We start from the raw sequence: 24,067 nt of genomic DNA, 5'->3' as shown, positions 1-24,067 counted from the left end.
CTGGCAGGCATAGAGTTTCTCATGCAGTTTATGAAGAATCAGTTCCACTGGAGTGCTCGGTCAGATCTATGAGACAATTTTGAAGGCTTTATGTTTCGGTGCCAGACATGGAAGGGCGCATCGGCCCCAAAGTAGTCAGCTTTGAGGGTTTGAGCTTATGTTTCGGTATTGGAAGTGGGGTGTTTGAATTGATTTCTCAGTACTGAACATGGCCTGCTGGCAGTGGAAGCCCAAAAGCCTTTTGTGCAGTGGAAACCAAATTTTTTCTGTGCTGAGGAACAAGGGCTTTTGTACTCACGGTACGTTGACCTGACAAAACATCCTGCATCTCGAGGTCGATTTCAAGCTTTGAATCGGAGTCCTGAATGAATAACGCCTCTTCCTCTGCCACAGAGGCCTCGGGGAGTTTTTGTTCCTCTTTCTCACAATCGTGGCGGCCGAAGGAGTTTCTTCAATGACTCTCCGCTACATTTTCAACGTGCCCAGCAGACTCGTAGAGACTTCTTAGACTGAAATGAGCAGCAGGCTTTGCAATCCTCCTCCCTGTGTTCCGGAGATAAACAGGTTGCACACCTGATGGACATCGGTCTGGGAATATTTGGCGTGGGAGTTTGGGCAGAAAATAAAACGGCATCCATTTCATCAGTAGGGCATTCTCTGATGAACTCGGAGGTGATGGAAATGTAGACCCTGTAGGGCGAGGCCTGCGTCGATCCAACAAGTGATAGTTTTCAGAAAGTCGATGCGCAAATGGGATACACGTTCAACAATACAGACAAGGGTAAGGGTGAAGCACAAACTGAAAGGAGCCCAAAATGGTCTTAACCCGGAGCTTAGGCACACACGACCGACACAGACGGTGGAAAGAAAACAATCTGACAATGGAGTTGATGCCCGTATCCATTATAACCAAGAGGCGGAGTCACTCTTCCCTCATGACTCGAAAGACTTCTTCAAAGAAAAACATCTTGCACACATCTGGACACACCAAATGGCAGGAGTATGTAAAGCATGTGCATCTATCTGCTGCCACACACCATTAAACTAGATTTGTTTCCTTGGTGAAAAATGGTTTCTGATTTCCAGGTCCTCAAAGTGAGCACACCACCCTAACGGTTAGGCATCCGTCATCAACATGGCCACTGGGGGTGGAGACAAGAAGATTTTTGCACAACCGAGGTTCTCCCCCCAAGACCACCATCTAAGACCTGTTGCCGACAATGTCAGTCAGAACACTCCATGTTGGAACCACTGAAGAGCATGCATGTGTTAGTGTGCGCAATTTACCAGGAGGACACAAGAAGTCTGCAGACTTAGCAGAGGAAAGACTGACAGGGCTGGAATCAGAGCCCCTTCCTGAAACATCTAAAATCATACCCTAAATCATATCCAGAATTGTCTGACAAAGTGCAAGGCTGTGAGAGATGCTATGTTAAACACTGCACCTATGAACAGAAGGTGCTCTGAGGACTTCAGATGACATCTGGGTAGGTTAATGGAGAACCCAAAATCAAAAAGCTGAGCTGCTGATCCATTCAGATGTTTCAACAGCCGCTGTGAAAAATCTGCTTTGAGGAGCAGTATGTGAATTCTGAGATTCCTGTCCTGTGCAGACGTGTCACAACCGGTGCCATCATCTAGGTGATGAGCTGAGGAGTCAAACTCAATCCAAATAGGAGGATGGAAAACTGGTAGTGGGTAGAATCTACCAAAAAGTGCAGGTACCTCCTGTGCAACTGCAGGAGCGGAATATGAAAGTATGGTTCCTGCAAAGTCAAGTGACACCATCCAGTCTTCTAGTTCCAAAGCCAGAGGAACTTATGCAAGAGATCGCATTCTGAATTTATCCTTGAGGAGAAATGCATACAAGCCCCGGACATCTAAAATAGGACACAGCCCAATTCCTTCTCAGGCACCAGGAAGAAACTGGAGTAAAATCACACCCCAATTTCCTTTTCTAGGACTAGCCTCATGTCCTTTTTTCGCAACAGAGCCAAGACTTCTTGTGGGGCAGTAAGTGTGTGCTTGTCTGAATAGGTGAGAAAGAAAGGAGGAATGGGAGGAGGAGGAAACTACAGGAAAGGGAGGGGACAACCCATTTACATGATCATCCGGACCCACTGGTGCCGCGTGACCACCCGCAAGGTCTAAGTGGTGAAATATCTTTGTGCCAAAGCTCAGGCCAAGCATCTAATCCTCGATGCACCAAAAGGCCATGCGCAGTGAGGGTTAATCATAAATATGAAGTTAGGCGCAGGAAGCAGCAGCGCAATAAGGTATATGATAAATGCCATTTGCCTCAAGGGGGCTCACAACTCCTAGAGATAAAGGAGATTCTATGGGAATTTGTGTTTCATCTCCCCCTGCACGAGGAGGCACAGCTGAAGAATCGCGCATAGAAGGTGGTGTGACCTCTGACTTCAAACTACAAAGCACACCCTCTTGTCCCGCTGCCCGGAGCGACGTTTGCTGCAAGGGGGCTCACATTCTTCCAGAGACAAAGAAGATTCCAGGGGACCTCGTGTTCAAGCTATCCTGCGCCAGGAGGCACAGCTACAGTGTCATGTTTAGAGGGGGTGGGTGTGGCCTCTGATTTCACGCTACAAAGCCCACCCTTCCCTCTTGCTGCCCGGGGGCTGACATTTTGCATGCTAGGAAGGTTCACGGGTTCCCAGAGACAAAGGAGATACCAGGGGAATTCGTGTTCCATCTCCCCCTGTGCTAGGAGGCACAGCTGTAGAGTCATGGCCTCTGACTTGGTGCTACAAATCGCACTCTGCTGCTCCGTGGCATGAGAAGCGAGTGGCCGTGGACGTGCCAAGCCTAGGTCTAGGGCAGACCCATCCTGTGTCAGTCAGCCTGAGGTTTTCCTGCTGGCTACCACCTAGACCACCAGTAAATTTCGTGAATGTGGGTGATGAGCAAAGTACACTTTTATGTACTAAGACGTTTTTCGCCTGAGTTTTGTTGTGACTAGATTGGTGTAACTACCACAGACTTTGGCCACGACTAGGCGTTGTCAGGGCCCCATGCGGTACATCAACAGCCCCACTGCATGAATATTAAGTGTGAAATAGTTGCAGCATTTTCAAGGCATTGCATGCGTTCTCTTTGCAGGGGCTTTCATCCTGATTTAACAAAGTTTAGCATATAACCTTTGTTTGTATGGCGTTATCTTTTGGGTGGGGGTGTGCTCTGTTCTATTCGCATTTTATTTGTATTTATTGATTATTAGTGTATCGCTTCTTCCTCTAGCACCATTGGTCTCTCCCTCTCCCCAGCGCTGTGCCCCTTGAGTGTTGAGATTATAGGGAGGAGAAAAGTGTCCGTCACAAATCCTTTGACACCGCAGGTTGCCCCACGAGTCTCTAATATCAAGGTTTTTTGACTCAAGCTTTTTGGGTGGTTTCTAAGAAGATCGAGTAGGCAGAAAGAAGGCTGTCCTTAACTAGGGACAGCTTTCCTCCGACAACTCCTTCATTCCTCGTGCTCCTCTGAGGCTCTCAGGTTGGCACATTTGGGTGGCTTAGGCAACTCCAGAAGGCTTGGAGGGCGATCAGAGGCATCCCCGGAGGGTACAGCTCCACCTTCTTGGGTGGAGGGGGGCCCTGAGGGTCAAAGCCAGGAACCCACGCTCTTAAGCCCAACTGTGTCAGCATAGGATACGAGTGGCAGATCCTAGGAGCATTTCAGTTAATGCAGAGCCATAAAAAGAATTGGAGTCATGCTGCCTTCGGCAGTCTGTCCCCTTTACGGATGATTTGCTGTGCAAGTTTAAGGCGGTCTTAAATGCTGAACTAGACACTATCTTCTCCAGGTTAACTCAGCTTGAATCTCGAGCCCCCTTAATCCTGGACCAGGTGAATAGGGTTGCGGCTCCTCAGCCAGAGAACAACACTCTACATGTTACAAACAAACTTTCTGTATTAGCTCTGTAGTGTGGTTAGTTTTACGTATCCTTTGCACGTTAGCTTCAGGCTTTAGGCCTTTGTGCACTTTGCCCTGGATGTATTTTATTCATTTGCTTGCAGTTTAGAGCCTCTGTGCACTTTGCTCTAAATGCTTTTTATTAGGCTTCGTACTGTTATTTTTCAAATAGCCAGTTCTACGGTTTTGTTTTTTATTCATATCACACTGTTTAGCCTACTTCAGCACTGGAGTTCTCCATAACACATTCACTCTGTGCTTCAGTCAAGGATACAGTCTGGTACATTGACGATAGACGTGGTAGGAGTTTAGACTTGGCATTCCTGCGTAGGGACATTTTGTGATCACGCTGACATGTTAGTTATAAAATCACTTCCTTGTCCCAATACACGGAAGAGGGAGATTCCGACCAGGGAACCACAACTAGATGCTGACTGCCTCGTTGCAGATGCTGAACCAAGATCACAGGCCTTTGCTCAGGTATGAGGGCTGATGTCTCCCCAGTGATTCAGAAAGGCAAGCTAGAAGCTTAACGTGCTGTGCTCTAAATAGAACAAGCAGAGGGAGAGTAGAAACTGTTAGACACTATGATAGCTTTATTCTTATGTTTTACTCTCCTGGTGACTATTTCAATCCTACTGTGTTGTATTGTTCTGGTTATTGCGGCTCACGCCTTATTATCTAAAATACAGTCGTTTTATTAAAACATTATATAAAACTTATACTGTTTTTGTCATTTGTATATGAGATCATATTGTAAATGAGAGAGTTGGTTTGGATCTGAGTGACCACGACTTCCCTGAGAAGTTCCAAAGATGTCAGGCGCTCGGCTGCCCAATCATTTCTTCCCTGTGGGAGAAATGAGGCACTGCTAGTTAGCCGGAGCAAACACCGGATTTAGGGTGACAGAGTTCCTTACACGTGGGTCAGACTCCGTCCCCCACACCGTTATCGATCCTGCTGCCTAGAAATCCAGTAGTCTCATTTAGGATAATGAGAGCCCACGCGACAGCTCCATCAAGTGGTATGAACGTTCCTCCAAATGACTCAGTTTTTCTAGCACAAGCTCATAAGCCGACTAAGAGCTTAACAGGTGCCCCTCTGGCCCCCTCAGGGTTGTTTAGCATTGAGGGACGTCTCCAGCCCACGTGTTGGAGCCCGTTCCCCTCCTCCCAAAGCAGGAGTGGTAATTAATCTGCCTCCAGAAGCTACCTGATGTGGTGGTTTTGGGGACTGTTCCTCCATGGATCAATCCTCTACCTAAATTCCTTTGACATGTTAAAAAATAAAGTGGTTCATTGGCTTAACCTGCACTCCAAAACTGGCATGGAGATCTCTTGACTCGATCAATATGATTTGGAGGGTTAGTTGGATAGGCCTGGACAACAAGAGCTGGACAGGGGATTGTGTGGTGGTAAATTTTAACAAATCAACCATTGCCGCACAGGTTCTGGCCTCCCTGAACTCACCTAAGTCTTTCAGACCAAGTTCCAGACTAACTAGTATTTGAATGCTCCTGCTGAGTATTTTTTAAGTAATCCTGAAAAGGTCTGTCGCTGCTTGGCTAACCAGATGTGGAAGGATGGGACTGTCTTCATAGAGTAGTTTGCCATCAGCCTGGCTGAATACCCAAACCTTGCAGAAGCTCCCATCCCTGGGCTTAAACAGATTTACCCCCTTAGTGATCTTGAGTCGTGCAACTAAGTATCTCAGTCTCACCTTGCCACCCCCCTGGTTCGCATCATCCCAAGAGGTCAATCAGTATGGTAGCCCTAGTGACTTGAATCTGTTATCATGGAATATTGGGGGTTATCTGCCAAGTTTAAGGACCCCAAATGGAAGCAGTTTGTCAAGTCTTATCAGATCTCCCTTCAGGGATCTTGGGAGGAGAAAAATACCTTCTCCTTAGAAAGATAACATACCTACTTTTCTCCTGCTGTGCCCTTGGTGGTAGGGATGGCTAGTGGGGGTTTGATTACTTTTATTGTGGTGGAATTATGTGGGTATGTTAAGGATCTGGAATGAGACGTGCATATGCTACGTGGGCTCCCTTTCTGGCTTCACCCCAATGTTGTTGGTTAATTTTATAATGCAAAGGCCGGGTCAGGTAGGAGTCTCTAGCCTTCTCTGTTTACACTCTGCTACTGATCCCTTGTTGGAGCATGATCCTGGGAGGGAGATAATAATACTGGCTGGGAATTTGAATTGTCACTTATGTGATTGCCCGTTAGAGCTGGCCTCAATCAAGTCCAAATATATGTTGGATGAGGGGCTTCACATGGTTCATACAAAGGAGGTTTCAGAACTTAACTTCATTTTAGGTTCCCACAACCTTGTTTTCACGCTAATTAAGATAGTTAGCTCCCCCAATCCACTAATTTTTCCAATATTCAAAGGGAGGGGTTGAAGGTCCATCACAAATTTTATATTTCTATCAGCTCTGTCGTTCTTGTTTATTTCTAACTTTGATATCATCCATAGCCCTTTTAATGATCAGAACCCTTGTCCCTAGTTACTGATGGAGTAACTGCTGCCAGGTCTCAGGATGATGTGCAAGGGAGGCTCTTTTGTAGATCAAGGTAGGAGACTCAAATGGTCTCAGGTGGCTCTGCTGCAATTTAATGCATCCTCTTTCTTTCTTGTGAGCAGGAGATAGACACCTGTTTAGAGCCAAGTGCTCCGGATCTTGCAGATATTGCTAAAAAGCATGAGTACTACTGACGGTTCCTGAGAAAAGGGCCCATTTGCTGAACTCTAAATGGCATGATCGAGATTGATTGAGGAGCCTCCGTTGTTTGAAGACTGCCCTTAAGCAGGTTGCCAGAAACAGGCATTTGGCGGCTTCTTGACGGGTGGTGTTAGAAATAGGGTCTCTAGTTGGCAGTGGTTTGCACCCTGCCCAAGTAGGGACCCTCACTGTAGTCAGAATAAGGAAGCCACCCAGTTGAGATAACCCCTGTTCACCTCCTTGGTAGCTTGGCATGAGCAGTCAAGGCTTATCTCAGGGGCAATGTGTAAAGTATTTGTACACACGCACAGTAACAGTGAAAGCACCACAGTTTAGAGCAGCAGAATGGCATACATATATCCTCTATTGGGGGAGATATATAGACAATTGTTTTTTTTATATGGAAAGGAACTTTGGAAAATGTAAAATTGTTCTGTGAATATTTGAACAGTAATGATGTAAATATGAAATTTACTTACCACTACAGTACTACAAATATAGAGTTATTGGATGTGGAATTATGTGGTTAATAACAAGATTGAATGTAAATTGTATAGGAAACCTACATCTTGTAATTCACTAATATACGCTACAAGTGCACATCGAGCTGGCCAAATAGAAGCAATACCATATGGAGAGTAAGATCGTGCACGAAGAAACTGTAGTAGTGATAATGATTTTCAAGAGTGTATACATGATTTTTTGGCCAGAGGATATAAGGAGGAGATTCTTAAATAAATCCCTGAGGAAAGTATTAAGTGTTTCTCGGGAATATTCTTTGAAAAACAAAACAAAAAGAGAAACTGAAAAATGACCAAAAAGGAATAATTTTAGATTATAAAGATAATTCAGCCTTCCTACTAAAAAGTATGAGAAAATATTGGCATATTTTGATACAGGATCATACATTGAAGAAATGTTTAGATAAGAAACCTATAGCGACTTACCGTAAAGAGAGATCTTTGAGTAATTCTTTATGTCCCAGTTACCCTAACAAACAACTGGACATTAATTTGTTGGATTTACACAATAGTGGTTTCTTTAAATGTGGTAGCTGTGGAGTGTGTAGATGGGCATGTCAAGCACAGAAAGACTTTGTAGGAATGGGAAATAAAAGATACTCAATTCAAACATATATCAGTTGTAATACTACGCATGTGATATATATGTTGATTTGTAAATGTGAACGGATGTATATTGGTAGTACTATTCGTCCACTTAAGGTAAGAATTGCGGAACATTGGAGAGCTATTAAACAAGGGGATGAGAGCTATCCTATTGCTATGCACATGAAAGAATGTAATGCACAAAATATGCATAAAGAATTTAGATTCCTTGGCTTTGAACATATCAAAATGAGTCCTACAGGAGGTAATAGGGAACTTGCACTAAGGAGAAAAGAATCCATGTGGATTTTGAGACTACAAGCAGTTGAATATGGATTCAATTCAGATTATGAATTGGAGTATTTCTTAGGAGACTGAGGAATGTATACAATGTATAATAATGGGACATGTGTAGCATATTATGCACACACAAGTGAGGTGTTAAAAGTACCATTGTAACTTGGGAAATGGGATTGATGTTTACTTTAGGATATGGACAGTCTCTTTTACTTATTCAATCGACATGTTATTTTTGGTAGAACATAGACAGTCTGGTTTTAGACACTTTGAATCTTTTCAAAACCATGTTGTACGACATTTTCTTACAATAGTAGAAAGATGCAGTTATGTATATTTATACAGGTATATATGATAGGTTCTTACTAATAAGGACTAGCTTTATATAATACACTTTCACATAGATTTATATATTATGTTGGATGTCTCTATTGTACCATAAATAGGAGAGGGTTATACCTCTAGATATTCTCAAATAAGGAGAATTACTCATTGCATAGAATTATTATATTCAGGTATAGATAGAGTTCCTAGTCCTCTTTTAGTGTCTGCTTTAGATCGGGTGTGTTCCGATCTCAAGAGGGACAGTCCTCTTTTTATTTCGATGTATACAGTCTTAGAAAATGAACTAAATGAAACCCAAGGGATCGCTAGTGACGGTAGTAAGTCCTTTTTTGATTTTCAGTAAGTCCGTTTTTGATCTTTAGTTGAAACAGGGAGGGGCTATATTAACTTGTGCTTAGACACGCTGTCTGTTTTGATTCTGTTACGCGTACTCGCGTTTTAAACGGCAACAGCGTCGCTCTAAATCGGAGGTGAGTCCAATATGAAAACGAGCGCTTTATCTAATGAGGTGTTGACTTTACAAATACTGAGGTCTCGTGTAAAAAAAATTTTTTACAGATACTTTGGTTGATATCACTTGAGTTTTGTAAGACGCAAATTAAGCGGAACTATTACTAAAGAGGTAAGCTGACTGGGCAGTAATCAGGAAAGGCATGGTAGTGTGGATATTCAGCTGTAGACATACTTATAATTTATTATCCATCATACAGGTATTTCTGTGTAGTGGTCCTTTTAGGACTGTTTGGAAGATGGGATTCTGGATAGGTCCCATAACAGGTATTTTTCATATTAACTGAATTGGAAGTTTTAAATGCAAGCACTAGAAATTTCACTTGTGTGTGTATGTTTGTGACACATCTAAATGCAATTTGGCACTGAGGTGATGGAAATGCTTTGATATTCATTTGACACTGATATGGAATGTTCAGATTTTATGGTGATTTCCATTGAGTTGCAATTAAGTGTATATGGGTGCATGAAGCAGTTAATGCACTTTATGGTTTCTTTGTGTTCGAGACATGTTTCTTTACTTGAAGTATAGTTACTATGGTATGTTATTAACAGCCGTAGTAAGCCCTGAGGAAGTCAATGGGGGAAACACAACCCAGATGAAACACATGTTTACTTGGCTGTAGCTGTTGGTGAAGAAGCAATAAAGAAGAATTCATTGGATACTCACACTGGAACTTTTTATTTAATATGATGTAGTGTGACTATACATTACTATGAACGAGAGTGCTTTCTTATAAATTTATACTTGAATATTAATAAGTACACAGTGGCCCGTCCGGAATCTCTTCATTTGACATTCATGGATCTCACGTCCACCTTCAATAGGGTTAATTGCGCTAAGTTGTGGGGTCTGTTGCTTGCAATGGATGCATGCATCCGAATATTGTGGCTTTCTTATTGGACCGTCATTCTGATTCCTCTGCATCAGTGCGGTTCTCACAAGGTATAGATCGCACCCAGCCTTTTACCACAAGTAGGGGTGTTCATCAGGTGTGCAGGCTTGCACCTTTTTTGTTCACCCTCTACATTAATGTTCTTGAGCAAACCCTTCTCTCTGTCCAGGCAGATGGCCAGAGGGTGGGAAGGAGATCGCTCCAGATGTTACTATATGCAGACAATGAGGTTCTTATAGTCCGTACCACCATGGGATTGCAACTGTTCTTGGACAAGTTTGTCACCTTTTAGGGGTAGTCTGGGTCTGGAAGTAAATTTTTCAAAATCATAGGTCATAGTAGTTGGCCCTCAGTTTATAATTCCAATATATTCAAGGTAGCTAATCACACCCCGGCTAATGATTCAGCCTTCCCTTATCTAGGGGTGTTATTTGATGTTAAGAAAAACTAGAAGCCCCTGTTTGACTGGAGGAGATGTGAGTTTAAGGCCACGGGGGCATTGGACAGCTTTGCATGCAGGTTGGGTTCTTGGTTGCCTCGTATTCTATTCGAGATTTAACAGGACAAGTGCATCTCGCAGGTTCTGTATGGCAGTGAGGTATGCAGGTATGTGAAGTCTGATAAAAATCCAGGCCGCTGAAAATCACTTTTTAAGGCGATTAGTTCAGGTCCCTAAAAGCACCCCTGCCTTTTCCGTCCACGAGGAGCTTGGAATAAGATACTTAGCTGACGTAGTTGCCCTTAGACCTCTGTGGTGCTGGATTAAGATCTTGACCAATGAGGGCCTTAAGATGAACAGACAGATTCTCTCCAACAGTCTGCAACTTAACCAAGCACACAAAATTCCCTGGATTGCCTATGTGAGGGCAGTCTTTGCCACTCTAGGCCATACGGATGCCTTTTGAATCCTCTCTCACTGGCCCTCTTAGAAATGAGAAGGGTAAAGGACTTATTTTTAAAGTGCTTAACGTTAACCTGAGAACATGCAGAAATGACAAAGCCTACAGTGTGGAGATATATGCTTTTGAAAACAGTTCAGGGTAGGGGGCCCTACCTAGCCCAGATATCCAATGGGAGGAACAGATTTCTGTTGGCGAGGTTTAGGTTTAACTTGTTACAACACCTTCTGGCACCTCCCAGAGTGGTTGGTACCACTCTGGTATTATGTTGCCATGCAGCTGTGAAAATAGGTCTCAGCGGGACACTTTAAATTTTGTAATGCTTTGTAAATATTTTAGTGTGCCCAGAAAACAGTTTATTACTCTGTTGTTGAAGTCCCTGAATTTACACAAGTATGTGCTGCACTTATGTGGTTGGAGCTGGTTCCCAACGATAATGATTTATATGCTGTCCCTTGCTTTATACGTGCTGTTCACGCTTTCTAGTCCTGACTGATTAACGGGATGTTGTTAAGGCAGGGTTTTTATCTGTCTTATCTGCTTTTATTAGTTCTACTACTTGTATTTTTCTGCACGTATCTAAGTGTAAGACTGTATGTGTTGTGTTTTTATGCTCTTATATGCTTGTTTCTAAAACCAAATTAAAATTTTCTGATGATGATGGTACATAAATAAAAATTGCAAGAAAAAAACAAAGGTTGAAGTGACATCATAAGCTATCTTTGGTTCAAAGACCTTAATCTAAAAAAATAAAAAAATAAAAAAATAAAAAAATGTACACAAAAAATTGAGTCTCAATTACAAAAACCTAAAAAACACAAACTTGTAAGTTATGTTTAGGTCAACTAACCCTGGCTCGCAACCAGTCATGCACTGCTTATGACTTTACATTAGAGATCACAGGCATCTCACATCCCAAAGTCCTAACTGCAGCAAAATGGGCAAGTACCGTCAAGAAGAGTGAGTGACTTGCTCGTCACTTTCCAGTAGAATAAGATAATAACATTGCCAACATAACCCAACAACACCTCCCCTTTGTCCGATCAAGGGCCAAATTAAATAGGAAACTTTTTGAATGCTTGATCAGGACAACTACAGTTGGGAAGTTACTCAACTGGGAAAGAATCTGTCTATTACACAATAGCAGCTTGTATTAACTCCAATCACATTCACACTCCACATAGGCGTACAAATTTACTCATACTGACGATCCTTTTTTGGAGTTTTGTTAGGCTCGAAGTACTCCCTTTCACACTTCAAAACTGTGAAGGCATCGGAATTTACCTATGTGGTCCAATGTGGATTGTGCAGAATCCAAAATAAAGGTTTGGCTTACCTCGGCCTTTCACACTTTCATACCTGCTTGTCAGGTTCAGACCAGAGGTAGGCCCTACACCCCTGGTTCAATGGGGAGTTGGTTGTGGAGAAAAAGCACTGCAAGGTGCTTGAGTGAGCATGGAGAAAGTCTTACGATGTAGTCGCAAATGACTGTTCAGTTTTCAGGCCTTTATTGGGGGGAGTCTCTCACTATCAGAGTCTTACTCACGGTAATTCATGGTAACCGGTGTGTTTACCACCAGAGCACATTTTAACATAAGGCTGCTGTGTCGCACGTATGCATGTTGCAAACGTGAGACTTCTGTCATGTGAAGCCTTGTAGCTGTTCACAGGCAGTCTGGTGCAAACGGACTTTTGCAAGGATAGATGCTGACCTGCTATAAGCCTTTGTTATATTAGTGGGCATTCATAGATAGGTTAATACAGTTTCCTGGAAAATTTGTAGTGCATAAACTCTATTATACATATAAGCAATCTGTAACTTAAAGGGGTGTTTCGCTCTACTGAGGTCGACACAGTCCATGTCAAATTGGGGTAATACACACAAGCCAAGTTTGATTTTGTAGCTCCCAACACACTAAATCAACATCTTATGGGACTACAGGAATTGTCAGATTTCTTGGATTTGACTTATAAGGTTCAATTCCTTTGTACCCTTCCACTTCGTCAAGTTAATTAAGCAGCTCTCCAGCAGACAGACCAAAGGCTTCCCAACACAAAAGAAGCAATTATCAGTGAATAACTCAGTTACTGTGAAGGAAGAGGCAGGGAGGAACATCTGCATCTGATAATCAGCTTGCCACACTGTACCTGGGCTGGCACAGTCGAGGCCCACTGAACAAGGGAGGAGGTCCTGACACCTGGAGCCAACACAAAAGATCATCTTTGAGATTTTGGTGAGAAGGGATCTGGGAGTGGTGTTATCTAGGGGTGGAGCTAAGGCCCTCAGTAGAGCTCTTTTCAGAGAAAACTTGATGGTGCCATGTTGGATTGCCCAAGAATGCTGAGCAGGAAAATAAGGACAAAAGTGGAGGGTTGATATGCAATCCTAGAAATGAAGTTTCTTGCCATGTATAACATTCTACCCCCAATTAATAGCCCCTGCACAAGAGAGAAACAGTTGAGAATGCTCTGGGTCCTAGGAAGCGACAACAGCAGAAGAATGAGCAGTAGGAAGGAAAAGCTGCCTGATGCCCTGAAAAGATGGACTAAGGTCTTTAACTCAAGCCAACACAAAACTAGGATGGGTCTCTCCAGGGGCAGTGGTGCTCGACCCCTTATGCCCCCTTCGGGACCAGTTAGGGTATGACCTGGTCTCCAATGACAGCCAGGAGGCTCTGGTGCATCAGGTGTGCAGGAACGGGGGGTATGGTTGGCAGGCAGTGGAGGGGCTGTACAAGGTGCCCTCACCAACAGGAGAGGAGCACCGGAAGCAAGGCAGATGAGAAATTGTATGCAGGGAACCAGGAAATACAGCTCCCTGCAGAGTGCATCCATTTCAGATGCGAGTCGATATGTTGATAATGCACCTGGGGCTGGTCCTGGCCAAAAGGTGCAAAGCAAGCAAAAGACAGTCACAATCGGCACAACAGGGCCCTAGGATACCTTTTTCTGAACATCAGTCCTTTCTGGGAAAAAAAAAGCAGAAACCCAATTAATGTTTTAATTACCCCTGGTGTTGTACAGGGCAATGATAGTTTATGAATTTAGAGGGAGAAGGGCGCATGTGGCCCCAATTTTTCCAAGCCAAATTTTGGCCCCAGGGACCCCATTCTCTGGGTTCCAGCACAAAGTTGTCCTTGTGACCCAATGTAACGAGACAGAGATGGCAGAAAGCAGACAAATTAATAATAGGAGCAGGGAACCTGATGGCAAGAAGGTTGCCCCGGGTATCAAGTCACCTCACCCACAGTCAGTGCGGGTGGGAGGTAGACACAATCTTTCTCTAACCCACTGTTCGAAGCAAGGACAGGAGCATTGAGCTCCGAGGAGCCAGAAGGGCAGTGCTGGAGTGAGCTCCCAATAATGCCCAACCAGCACAGTGACTTTGGGTTCCCAGGGACGGACCGAGACACTGATAAACAAAGGAAAGGTTGATGGCGCAAGACAACAACTTATAGAAAAAAAGAGTAGAAGCTGCTCATCTTTTAATCCCTGCTCCTAGTCTGATTCAACCCATAATGCCATACAAGGGCTTTATTTGCTTATGTTCTACTGCTTGTGGTGTCCCGAGGTTGGTAGGGCACCACCAACAAAATCTGTATGTTATGTTGGGGGCTGCAGAAATTGCAGCGGCCCCCTGGAATAGTTTTACTTAATGTCTGGGGTCACTGAATTACGAGCATCCATGAAGGCTATCACATTTTCAAACATTCTTGGAGCTGGAGCTTTTCCACTCCCTGGTTTGGGAGTGCTGGGGCCCCTAGTTGCTGGTCCAATTAATGACTGCAACATGTGGCCCCAAGACTGTAAAAGATACTCAAACACACATTTTTTATTGTTTTAAATAGGATTTCTTTTTTAATACTCTGCTGACCAGAAAAAATGATATTATAGATATATAAAAATGGAAAATGTCACTTACCCAGTGTACATCTGTTCGTGGCATTAGTCGCTGCAGATTCACATGCTGTGCACAGTCCGCCATCTGGTGTTGGGCTCGGAGTGTTACAAGTTGTTTTTCTTCGAAGAAGTCTTTTCGAGTCACGAGACCGAGGGACTCCTCCCATTTCGACTCCATTGCGCATGGGCGTCGACTCCATCTTAGATTGTTTTGCCCGCAGAGGGTGAGGTAGGAGTTATGTATGCTAGTAATAGTGCCCATGCAATGGAGTGAATACGTATGTACATAATAAAGTTTCAAGTAATATATTTACAAATGTACAAATGTTTAAGATCTACTTCTAAACGGCTACAGGCTCCCGGGGAGGCGGGTGGGCGCATGTGAATCTGCAGCGACTAATGCCACGAACAGATGTACACTGGGTAAGTGACATTTTCCGTTCGATGGCATGTGTAGCTGCAGATACACATGCTGTGCATAGACTAGTAAGCAGTTATCTCCCCAAAAGCGGTGGTTCAGCCTGTAGGAGTTGAAGTAGTTTGAAATAATGTTCTTAATACAGCTTGACCTACTGTTGCTTGTTGTGCAGTTAGCACATCTACACAGTAGTGCTTAGTAAATGTATGAGGCGTAGACCATGTTGCTGCCTTACATATTTCGTTCATTGGAATATTTCCTAGAAAGGCCATGGTAGCACCTTTCTTTCTCGTTGAGTGTGCCTTTGGTGTAATAGGCAGTTCTCTTTTAGCTTTAAGATAGCAGGTTTGAATGCACTTAACTATCCATCTAGCAATGCCTTGTTTTGAAATTGGATTTCCTGTATGAGGTTTTTGAAAGGCGATAAATAGTTGTTTTGTCTTTCGAATTAGTTTTGTTCTGTCAATGTAGTACATTAGTGCTCTTTTGATGTCTAATGTATGTAGTGCTCTTTCGGCTACAGAATCTGGCTGTGGGAAGAACACTGGTAATTCTACTGTTTGATTTAAGTGGAACGGTGAGATTACTTTTGGTAAAAATTTAGGATTGGTCCGTAGAACAACTTTATTTTTGTGTATTTCAATAAATGGTTCTTGAATGGTAAATGCTTGAATTTCACTCACTCTTCTTAGAGATGTGATGGCAATTAAAAATGCAACTTTCCACGTTAAATATTGCATTTCACAAGAGTGCATGGGCTCAAAAGGTGGACCCATGAGTCGTGTTAGGACAATGTTGAGGTTCCATGAAGGAACTGGTGGTGTTCTTGGTGGTATAATTCTCTTTAGGCCTTCCATAAACGCCTTTATGACTGGTATCCTAAACAATGAAATTGAGTGCGTAATTTGTAGGTAAGCAGAAATTGCCGTAAGATGTATTTTAATAGAAGAGAAAGCTAGGTTAGATTTTTGCAAATGTAGTAAGTATCCTACTATTTCTTTTGCAGATGCGTGTAAAGGTTGAATTTGATTATTATGGCAGTAATAAACAAATCTTTTCCACTTATTTGCATAGCAGTGTCTAGTGGTAGGTTTTCTAGCTTGTTTTATGACCTCCATACATTCCTGTGTGAGGTCTAAGTGCCCGAATTCTAGGATTTCCGGAGCCAAATTGCTAGATTCAACGATGCTGGATTTGGATGTCTGATCTGTTGTTTGTGTTGTGTTAACAGATCGGGTCTGTTGGGTAGTTTGACATGAGGTACTACTGAAAGGTCTAGTAGTGTTGTGTACCAAGGTTGCCTTGCCCATGTTGGTGCTATTAGTATGAGTTTGAGTTTGTTTTGACTCAACCTGTTTACTAGATATGGAAGGAGAGGGAGAGGGGGGAAAAGCGTACGCAAATATCCCTGACCAGTTCATCCGTAGAGCATTGCCTTGGGATTGATCTTGTGGGTACCTGGATGCGAAGTTTTGGCATTTTGAGTTTTCCTTTGTTGCAAATAGATCTATTTGAGGTGTTCCCCAAATTTGAAAGTAATTGTTTAGTATTTGGGGGTGAATTTCCCATTCGTGGGTTTGTCGGTGATCTCGAGAGAGATTGTCTGCCAACTGGTTCTGAATCCCTGGAATAAATTGTGCTATTAGGCGAATGTGGTTGTGAATCGCCCAATGCCATATTTTTTGTGTTAGGAGGCACAACTGTGTCGAGTGTGTCCCTCCTTGTTTGTTTAGATAATACATTGTTGTCATGTTGTCTGTTTTGACAAGAATGTATTTTTGGGTTATTATGGGTTGAAAAGCTTTCAGCGCTAGAAATACTGCTAACAGTTCTAAGTGATTTATGTGAAACTGCCTCTGATGTATGTCCCATTGTCCTAGGATGCTGTGTTGATTGAGGTGTGCTCCCCACCCTGTCATGGAAGCATCCGTCGTTATGACGTATTGTGGCACTGGGTCTTGGAAAGGCCGCCCTCGGTTTAAATTTGTACTGTTCCACCATAGAAGCGAGATGTATGTTTGGCGGTCTATCAACACCAGATCTAGAAGTTGACCCTGTGCTTGTGACCATTGTGATGCTAGGCACTGTTGTAAGGGCCGCATGTGCAATCTTGCGTTTGGGACAATGGCTATGCATGAAGACATCATGCCTAGGAGTTTCATTACCATTTTGACTTGTATCTTTTGTGTTGGATACATGGCCTGTATTACCTTGTGAAATGTTTGAACCCTTTGTGGACTTGGAGTGGCAATCCCTTTTGCTGTGTTGATTGTCGCTCCTAAGTATTGCTGTGTCTGACACAGCAAAAGGTGTGACTTCGCGTAGTTGATGGAGAAACCTAGCCTGTGAAGGGTCTGTATGACATATTTTGTGTGCTGTGAACACTGTTTTAGCGTGTTGGTTTTGATTAACCAGTCGTCTAAGTACGGGAACACATGTATTTGCTGCCTTCTGATATGTGCAGCTACTACTGCCAGGCATTTTGTAAAAACTCTTGGCGCAGTTGTTATTCCGAATGGCAACACTTTGAATTGGTAATGTATTCCTTGGAATACGAACCTTAGGTATTTCCTGTGTGAAGGATGTATTGGTATATGGAAATACGCATCTTTTAGGTCTAATGTTGTCATGTAATCTTGCTGTTTGAGCAGTGGGATTACGTCTTGTAACGTGACCATGTGAAAGTGGTCTGATTTGATGTAGGTGTTTAGTGTTCTGAGATCTAGTATTGGTCTCAGAGTTTTGTCCTTTTTGGGTATTAGAAAGTACAGTGAGTAAACTCCTGTGTTTTTTTGTAGATTTGGTACTAATTCTATTGCGTCCTTTTGTAGCAATGCTTGAACTTCTAGTCCTAGAAGATCTATATGTTGTTTTGACATATTGTGTGTTTTCGGTGGGACGTTTGGAGGGAATTGGCGAAATTCTATGCAATAACCATGCTGGATAATTGCTAAGACCCAAGTGTCTGTTGTTATTTCCTCCCAAAGTTTGTAAAATTGGCTTAGTCTTCCCCCCACAGGTGTTATGTGATGGGGTTGTGTGACTTGTGAGTCACTGTTTATTTTGAGGAGTTTTGGGGCCTTGGAAGTTTCCTCGATTTCTTGGGAATTGGCCCCCTCTATATTGCCCCAAAAAACCTCCCCTTTGATATTGACCCTGGTAAGTAGGCCTTGTTTGTGAGGTTGTGGTTTCTGTGGGTTGACCTCGAAACCCTCCCCTAAAAGGTGTTTTTCGAAATGTGCCTCTGCTCTGCGGAGAGTAGAGTGCGCCCATGGCTTTGGCTGTATCGGTGTCTTTTTTGAGTTTCTCAATGGCAGTGTCTACCTCCGGCCCAAACAATTGCTGTTCATTAAATGGCATATTGAGCACAGCTTGTTGGATTTCCGGCTTGAACCCTGAAGTGCGCAGCCATGCGTGCCTTCGTATCGTGATTGCAGTGTTTATTGTCCTTGCAGCTGTATCTGCTGCATCCATGGAAGACCGTATCTGATTATTTGAGATACTTTGTCCCTCTTCTACCACCTGTTGCGCTCTTTTTTGGAACTCCTTGGGTAAGTGTTCGATGAAATGTTGCATTTCATCCCAATGAGCTCTGTCGTATCTTGCCAAAAGTGCTTGTGAATTGGCAATACGCCATTGATTTGCTGCTTGTGCTGCAACCCTTTTTCCTGCAGCATCAAATTTGCGGCTCTCTTTGTCTGGAGGTGGTGCGTCTCCTGAGGTATGAGAGTTGGCTCTCTTACGAGCTGCCCCGACAACTACTGAGTCTGGTGTTAGTTGTGTCGTAATATAGATTGGATCTGTTGGCGGTGGCTTGTACTTTTTCTCCACCCTTGGAGTTATGGCTCTGCCTTTAACTGGATCCTGAAATATTTGTTTTGAATGTCTTGTCTTATTCCTGGGAGCATGGGAAGGCTTTGGTACTGGCTATGGGTGGAGGATAGGGTGTTAAACAGAAAGTCATCCTAAATTGGTTCAGAATGTAATGTGACGTTGTGAAATTCAGCTGCCCTTGCGACCACCTGTGTGTAGGATGTACTGTCCTCAGGTAGTGACGGTTTTGTAGGATAGGAGTCTGGGCTGTTGTCAGACACTGGAGCATCGTAAAGGTCCCATGCATCGGGATCATCCTGACTCATTGTAGTATGAGCTGGTGAGTGCATCAGTGGTGGAGTTGTTGCTGGTGATGCATGTATTGATGGTGGTGGAGACGGTGGTGGGGTTGTTTTCCTTGCCACTTTTGCCTGTGGTTGCTTGTCCTTTTGTTGAAAGGCAAGTTTCCTTTTTATTTTGATTGGGGGAAGAGTGGTTATCTTCCCTGTGTCCTCATGAATATGAAGCCTTCTTTGCGTGTAGTCAGGCTCTACAGCTTGAAGCTCCTCTCCAAATCTATGTAGTTGGGAGGTTAATCCTTGTTCCTCTGTATAGGAACTAGTTTTCGGCTCCGAGGCTGGATGTTTTGGAACCGAAACCTTTTCGGAAGTCTTTTTAGGCTCCGAAGAAACCTTCTTTGTTTTCGGCGTGGTGTCTCGGTGCCAAAATTCTTCGGTGCCGCTGTCTCTGTGCCGAAGTTTCTCGGAGCCGCTGTCTCGGCTCCGAGGTTGCTGTGTGGCGGTATCTCGACCGGAGTCGGATGACTTCGACACCAGCATGCCCTTTTTCGGTGCCTTGGATCGGTCACCTAGTTTTCGGGTTAAGCCATGGCCTGTTGGCGGTGGCGTCCCCTGGGCTTTTGTGGACTTCTCGTGAGTCTTGATTTGACGTCTTACTCACGGTTTGTGGTGTTTCTTCGGCGTCGAGTTCTTCAGAATCCGACTCGCGGACGGAGAAAGCTTCTTCTTCCTCCTCGAAACGTTCTTGACCTGTCGGCGTGGACGCCATTTGTAGTCTCCTGGCTCTTCGGTCTCTCAGCGTCTTCCTCGACCGAAACGCTCGACAGGCTTCACAAGTATCCTCCTTGTGCTCGGGGGACAAGCACAAGTTACAGACCAGATGCTGATCCGTATACGGATACTTGTTATGGCATTTTGGGCAGAAGCGGAATGGGGTCCGTTCCATCAGCCTTGAAGTCGCACGTGGCCGGGCCGACCAGGCCCCGACGGGGGATCGAAAAAACCCCAAAGGGCCACCGGAGCTCCTCAAAATTCGGTGTCGATTTGTTCTAACTAACCCGATACCGAACGCAAACAATACCGACGATTTTTTCCGAGATTCTAACTAACTTGCCGACCCGAAACACGGAGCGAAAAGGAACACGTCCGAACCCGATGGCGGAAAAAAAACAATCTAAGATGGAGTCGACGCCCATGCGCAATGGAGTCGAAATGGGAGGAGTCCCTCGGTCTCGTGACTCGAAAAGACTTCTTCGAAGAAAAACAACTTGTAACACTCCGAGCCCAACACCAGATGGCGGACTGTGCACAGCATGTGTATCTGCAGCTACACATGCCATCGAACATACAGTATATATATAAATATATATATATATACACATTGCTATGCTTGAATGAATGATGAATACATTTGATTATAGTAATTGATTCCATTGCTTTCAATGATAAATCATGACATATGGCTGATGTACGAATGTGTTGACTTTTTACAAAGGTCGTAGGTGGGTGGTATTGTGATTATGGGGTTAAGGACCCACTAGGTTATATAATGAAATGTGAATGTGTTGTATTTAGAAGTGTGCATGTAATAAATGTATTTTTCCTTTTTTTTTTTTTAAAAGCACTGTCTGGACAATAATTTACAGAGTGGTGTGCGCTAGCGAATTAAAATTGCTAGCCCACACCACCTCCCCTGAGTAGTCCTTGGACTGCTCTGCTTCCCTACCCTGAGAAAGTCTAGCAGTACTACAATAGGGCAGTTTGTTCCAAATGAGACGATTTATACATATTACTTGTGAAGGACTCATATCCTTCGCAAATAACAACCCAATTTCTCACAGCACATTACAGGCAGAATTCTTGCTGGGGTCTCCTATTTCTGTGCTATTCAAATGACTGCCTTACTCGCACATTCCTTGGTTGCAGGTCTTATTTATTTATGAGCATTAGCAGTTAACCTCGATGCTCCTCAAAAAGAACGTGATGCTCTGTAAATGCATCACCTACTTTTAAATACTCCATTTCAGAGTCTACCAATATCCCTGTATCCATACGAGCACCATCATAGGAACACGTCCTACCAAGATAAATAGCCACTTCTGTTCTAAGTTCAGAACATTTTCCATAAAGGTAAAGTCATTACATGATATGTTTTTCCCAAATTGAAGATAAGAAGATAAAACATCATTATACTGAAGCAACACCCCTGAGAATCACTACTCGAAACTACACCAGCAAAGAAGATTCAGTGGCCCACCAATACCTAAATAAACACCACTGGAGATCTTAAACTCTGGAACCTTTTAGAAATTAATGAAAAAAATAAGGTTGCCTTTCGTACCACTTTCGCTAAAAAAGAAAGTATACTTTCCATAATGTTTTCAAATAAAAGACATTTCACTGCGCCCACTGTTTCTGTTCAAGATTCTAGGGTGCCATAAATACCAAACGTTGAATAAATCCCAACAGGGTGACTACATCTGTTATAACCGAACATTTTTCATAGTTGTATGTTTTCGGTCAACGTGACATTTAAGGTGACAATTCCTTTAAATTAATTCTTTAATCTAAGCTTTTATTTCAAAATGGCAGCACTGTCACGTGGGTGCTTTTCAATTAAATACACATTTGCGGGTTTTCCTTGTGCCTTTATCTTTGAATCATACACCTTTAAAACGAGATATTCCGAGGAGTTCAGCAGAAAGTTAAAAAATAAATGCTGCGTGTCCTGTTTGGTTGGTTTGCACAGTCACAGTTGCATAAATAGTTTAATACTGCGACTACTACCTCGATGTGAACCCCCATCTTCACAAAAATAATATTATGTATAATTCCGCTCTACATGTAAATAAACAAACCAACCAAACTTTCTGCAAATAGGCCCATGAATGCATTGGTGATGGGTGGGGCATTTATCCCGCCTTGAATATTCAATCTAGTGTGCAGTATTTACCAGGAGTAGTAAATAACTCATATTCCGAGTTTTCACTTGGAAATGTGGAATTACATGCAGAATCTGTGTTTGAAGTACAGAATTCCTCGTGGAGGGTTTCTGCCGACTTTCCCTGATAAATCTAAGCAGGTTTGACTTGCTGGAAGCTGTGGGGGGGAAATATGCATGGTGCATTGTTTACATCACACGCTGGAAAGCGGATTCCTGCACAAAAAGAAGTGGGTAAGGATTATAGTGCCATTGCACACACATTTTCTCTAACTGGCTAAAGGCACGTTAGCCCTGCTTAACACGGTTTTGCGGCAATAACCTTGCATCTGATTTGCTATCGTATGAAATAGTATGCTGCTTCGTCTGCGCACAACAAATCCAATATGAATAGCACCTGAAGATCTTACAAACCCAGAAGAATTAATTCAAAAAAATACATTAACTTTATATAAAGCATAAAAAACTGATCTTTCCGTTAGCTCGAAGATAAGCATAGAACATATTTTTGCACATTAGAGAGAGAACCTTGTTATTCCTTATTACTGAACTTGCATACCTTTTGGGTTCAAGAAAAATAAGTATGCCTTACCTCATGGTTCATGATTTTCCCATAGGTTTCCACTAGGGACTCTGCATAGAATGGTGTTTCCCCGTACATCATCTCATACATGCAGACACCCAGAGACCACCAATCACATTCTGGGCCATACTTGCCCATCCCATCCTCCATAGCTTGCAAAATCTCAGGAGAGATATAGTCAGGTGTGCCAACTGCCACAGAGGACTGTACCTGCATAAGAGGAGAAACCGTAAATGGGCTTGAGGTCACATTCCAAACAGCACTCGCCATCTGGCATATGGGGATGCAGGAAACACCTGTGTATCAAAGGAGGGAAGGCAAACAAACCACAACTAAAACTAACTTATCAGTTGGTGCAAGGATTTATTGCTGCTGAATGCACGAGTTTAACGCTGAAATGGTTTTAACTTCCAAATTTAACAGTAAGAAGATGCATCCTGCCACAAGAAAGTAACCTGAGAAAATACTTAAGCAAAGGCGTGGAGTGGTTATTGAATGAAAAAAAATGCAAACAACCTTATACTATAACAGCAGGCAGCATGTATTTTAAAAAGTTAGAGCATGTAAATATTTTAAAACATGCACCTTTTATGCACACTGAACGGAAACCATTGCAAATCTCACATGAGAAGGAATGATATTTCACAAAAATGCCTTTACCAAGTAGACATCACCCTATACACATGGATAACCTACTGTGATTCTAATGTATGTTGCTGGAGCCGGAAAGTTCTGGGATCTGTTTTCCTTAGAGTAAATAGCAAGGATCTGCCATTATGGAAAGATGTTTTTGACTTGGTCAGTCTGGAAGAAGGGAAAAGCTGAATATCCTTAATCATCTATGGCAATTATGAACGCTATCCCTAGCGGTTTGAATCTGAACACTGCGTCAACGTTTTGGTTATAACAAATCATGGCTGCGGCGAAGACCGAGCTCTTAAAGATTTGAAAACACAAGAGAATCCCAATGGGTTAACATTGTTTCAAATGAATCCAAAGGAACACAAGGACAGAAAAAATAAAATTTAGGAAAATCTGATAATAAGTGGTCCATGCTTAATGACCTATGATGTAGCAGAAAGTTTAATACTGCCTGACATCACAATGGTTATTTATACATGACAAACTTTGCATTATGTATTAGGAGTAGTAATAACTGTAAAGGGGTGAAACAAAGACAATTTTAATGTGCATTCCCCTTGGAATACACTACTGAAAAGTGATGTGATATAGCCCTAAAACTTTATGTAAAACAAATTAATTCTGTTCTGTATGCTATTTAACAATGTTAATTAATAGTGTGCACTAAAACGATAAAATATTTAAAGGGAGAAATGTTTAAAATGTTACATGCAAAAGTTTAAGATTGTAGTTCCTCACCATACTAATGCAATGTATTTACAGA

The 24,067-nt window shown here is 42.9% G+C and overlaps 1 protein-coding gene across 1 annotated transcript in view; it reads right to left on the bottom strand.

The window, feature by feature from the left end:
- CDC42BPB (CDC42 binding protein kinase beta) overlaps nt 1-24,067 on the bottom strand; it is a 903,752-nt gene that overhangs the window by 701,378 nt on the left and 178,307 nt on the right. Inside the window, exon 7 of the mRNA XM_069207298.1 lies at nt 22,672-22,872. Coding sequence (XP_069063399.1) covers nt 22,672-22,872 — 201 coding nt within the window. The remainder of the gene's footprint in view (nt 1-22,671; nt 22,873-24,067) is intronic.

The sequence above is a fragment of the Pleurodeles waltl genome, chromosome 9 (genome assembly GCF_031143425.1).
Source record: "Pleurodeles waltl isolate 20211129_DDA chromosome 9, aPleWal1.hap1.20221129, whole genome shotgun sequence".
NCBI lineage: Eukaryota > Metazoa > Chordata > Amphibia > Caudata > Salamandridae > Pleurodeles > Pleurodeles waltl.
This window is presented reverse-complemented; position numbering and strand designations above follow the sequence as displayed.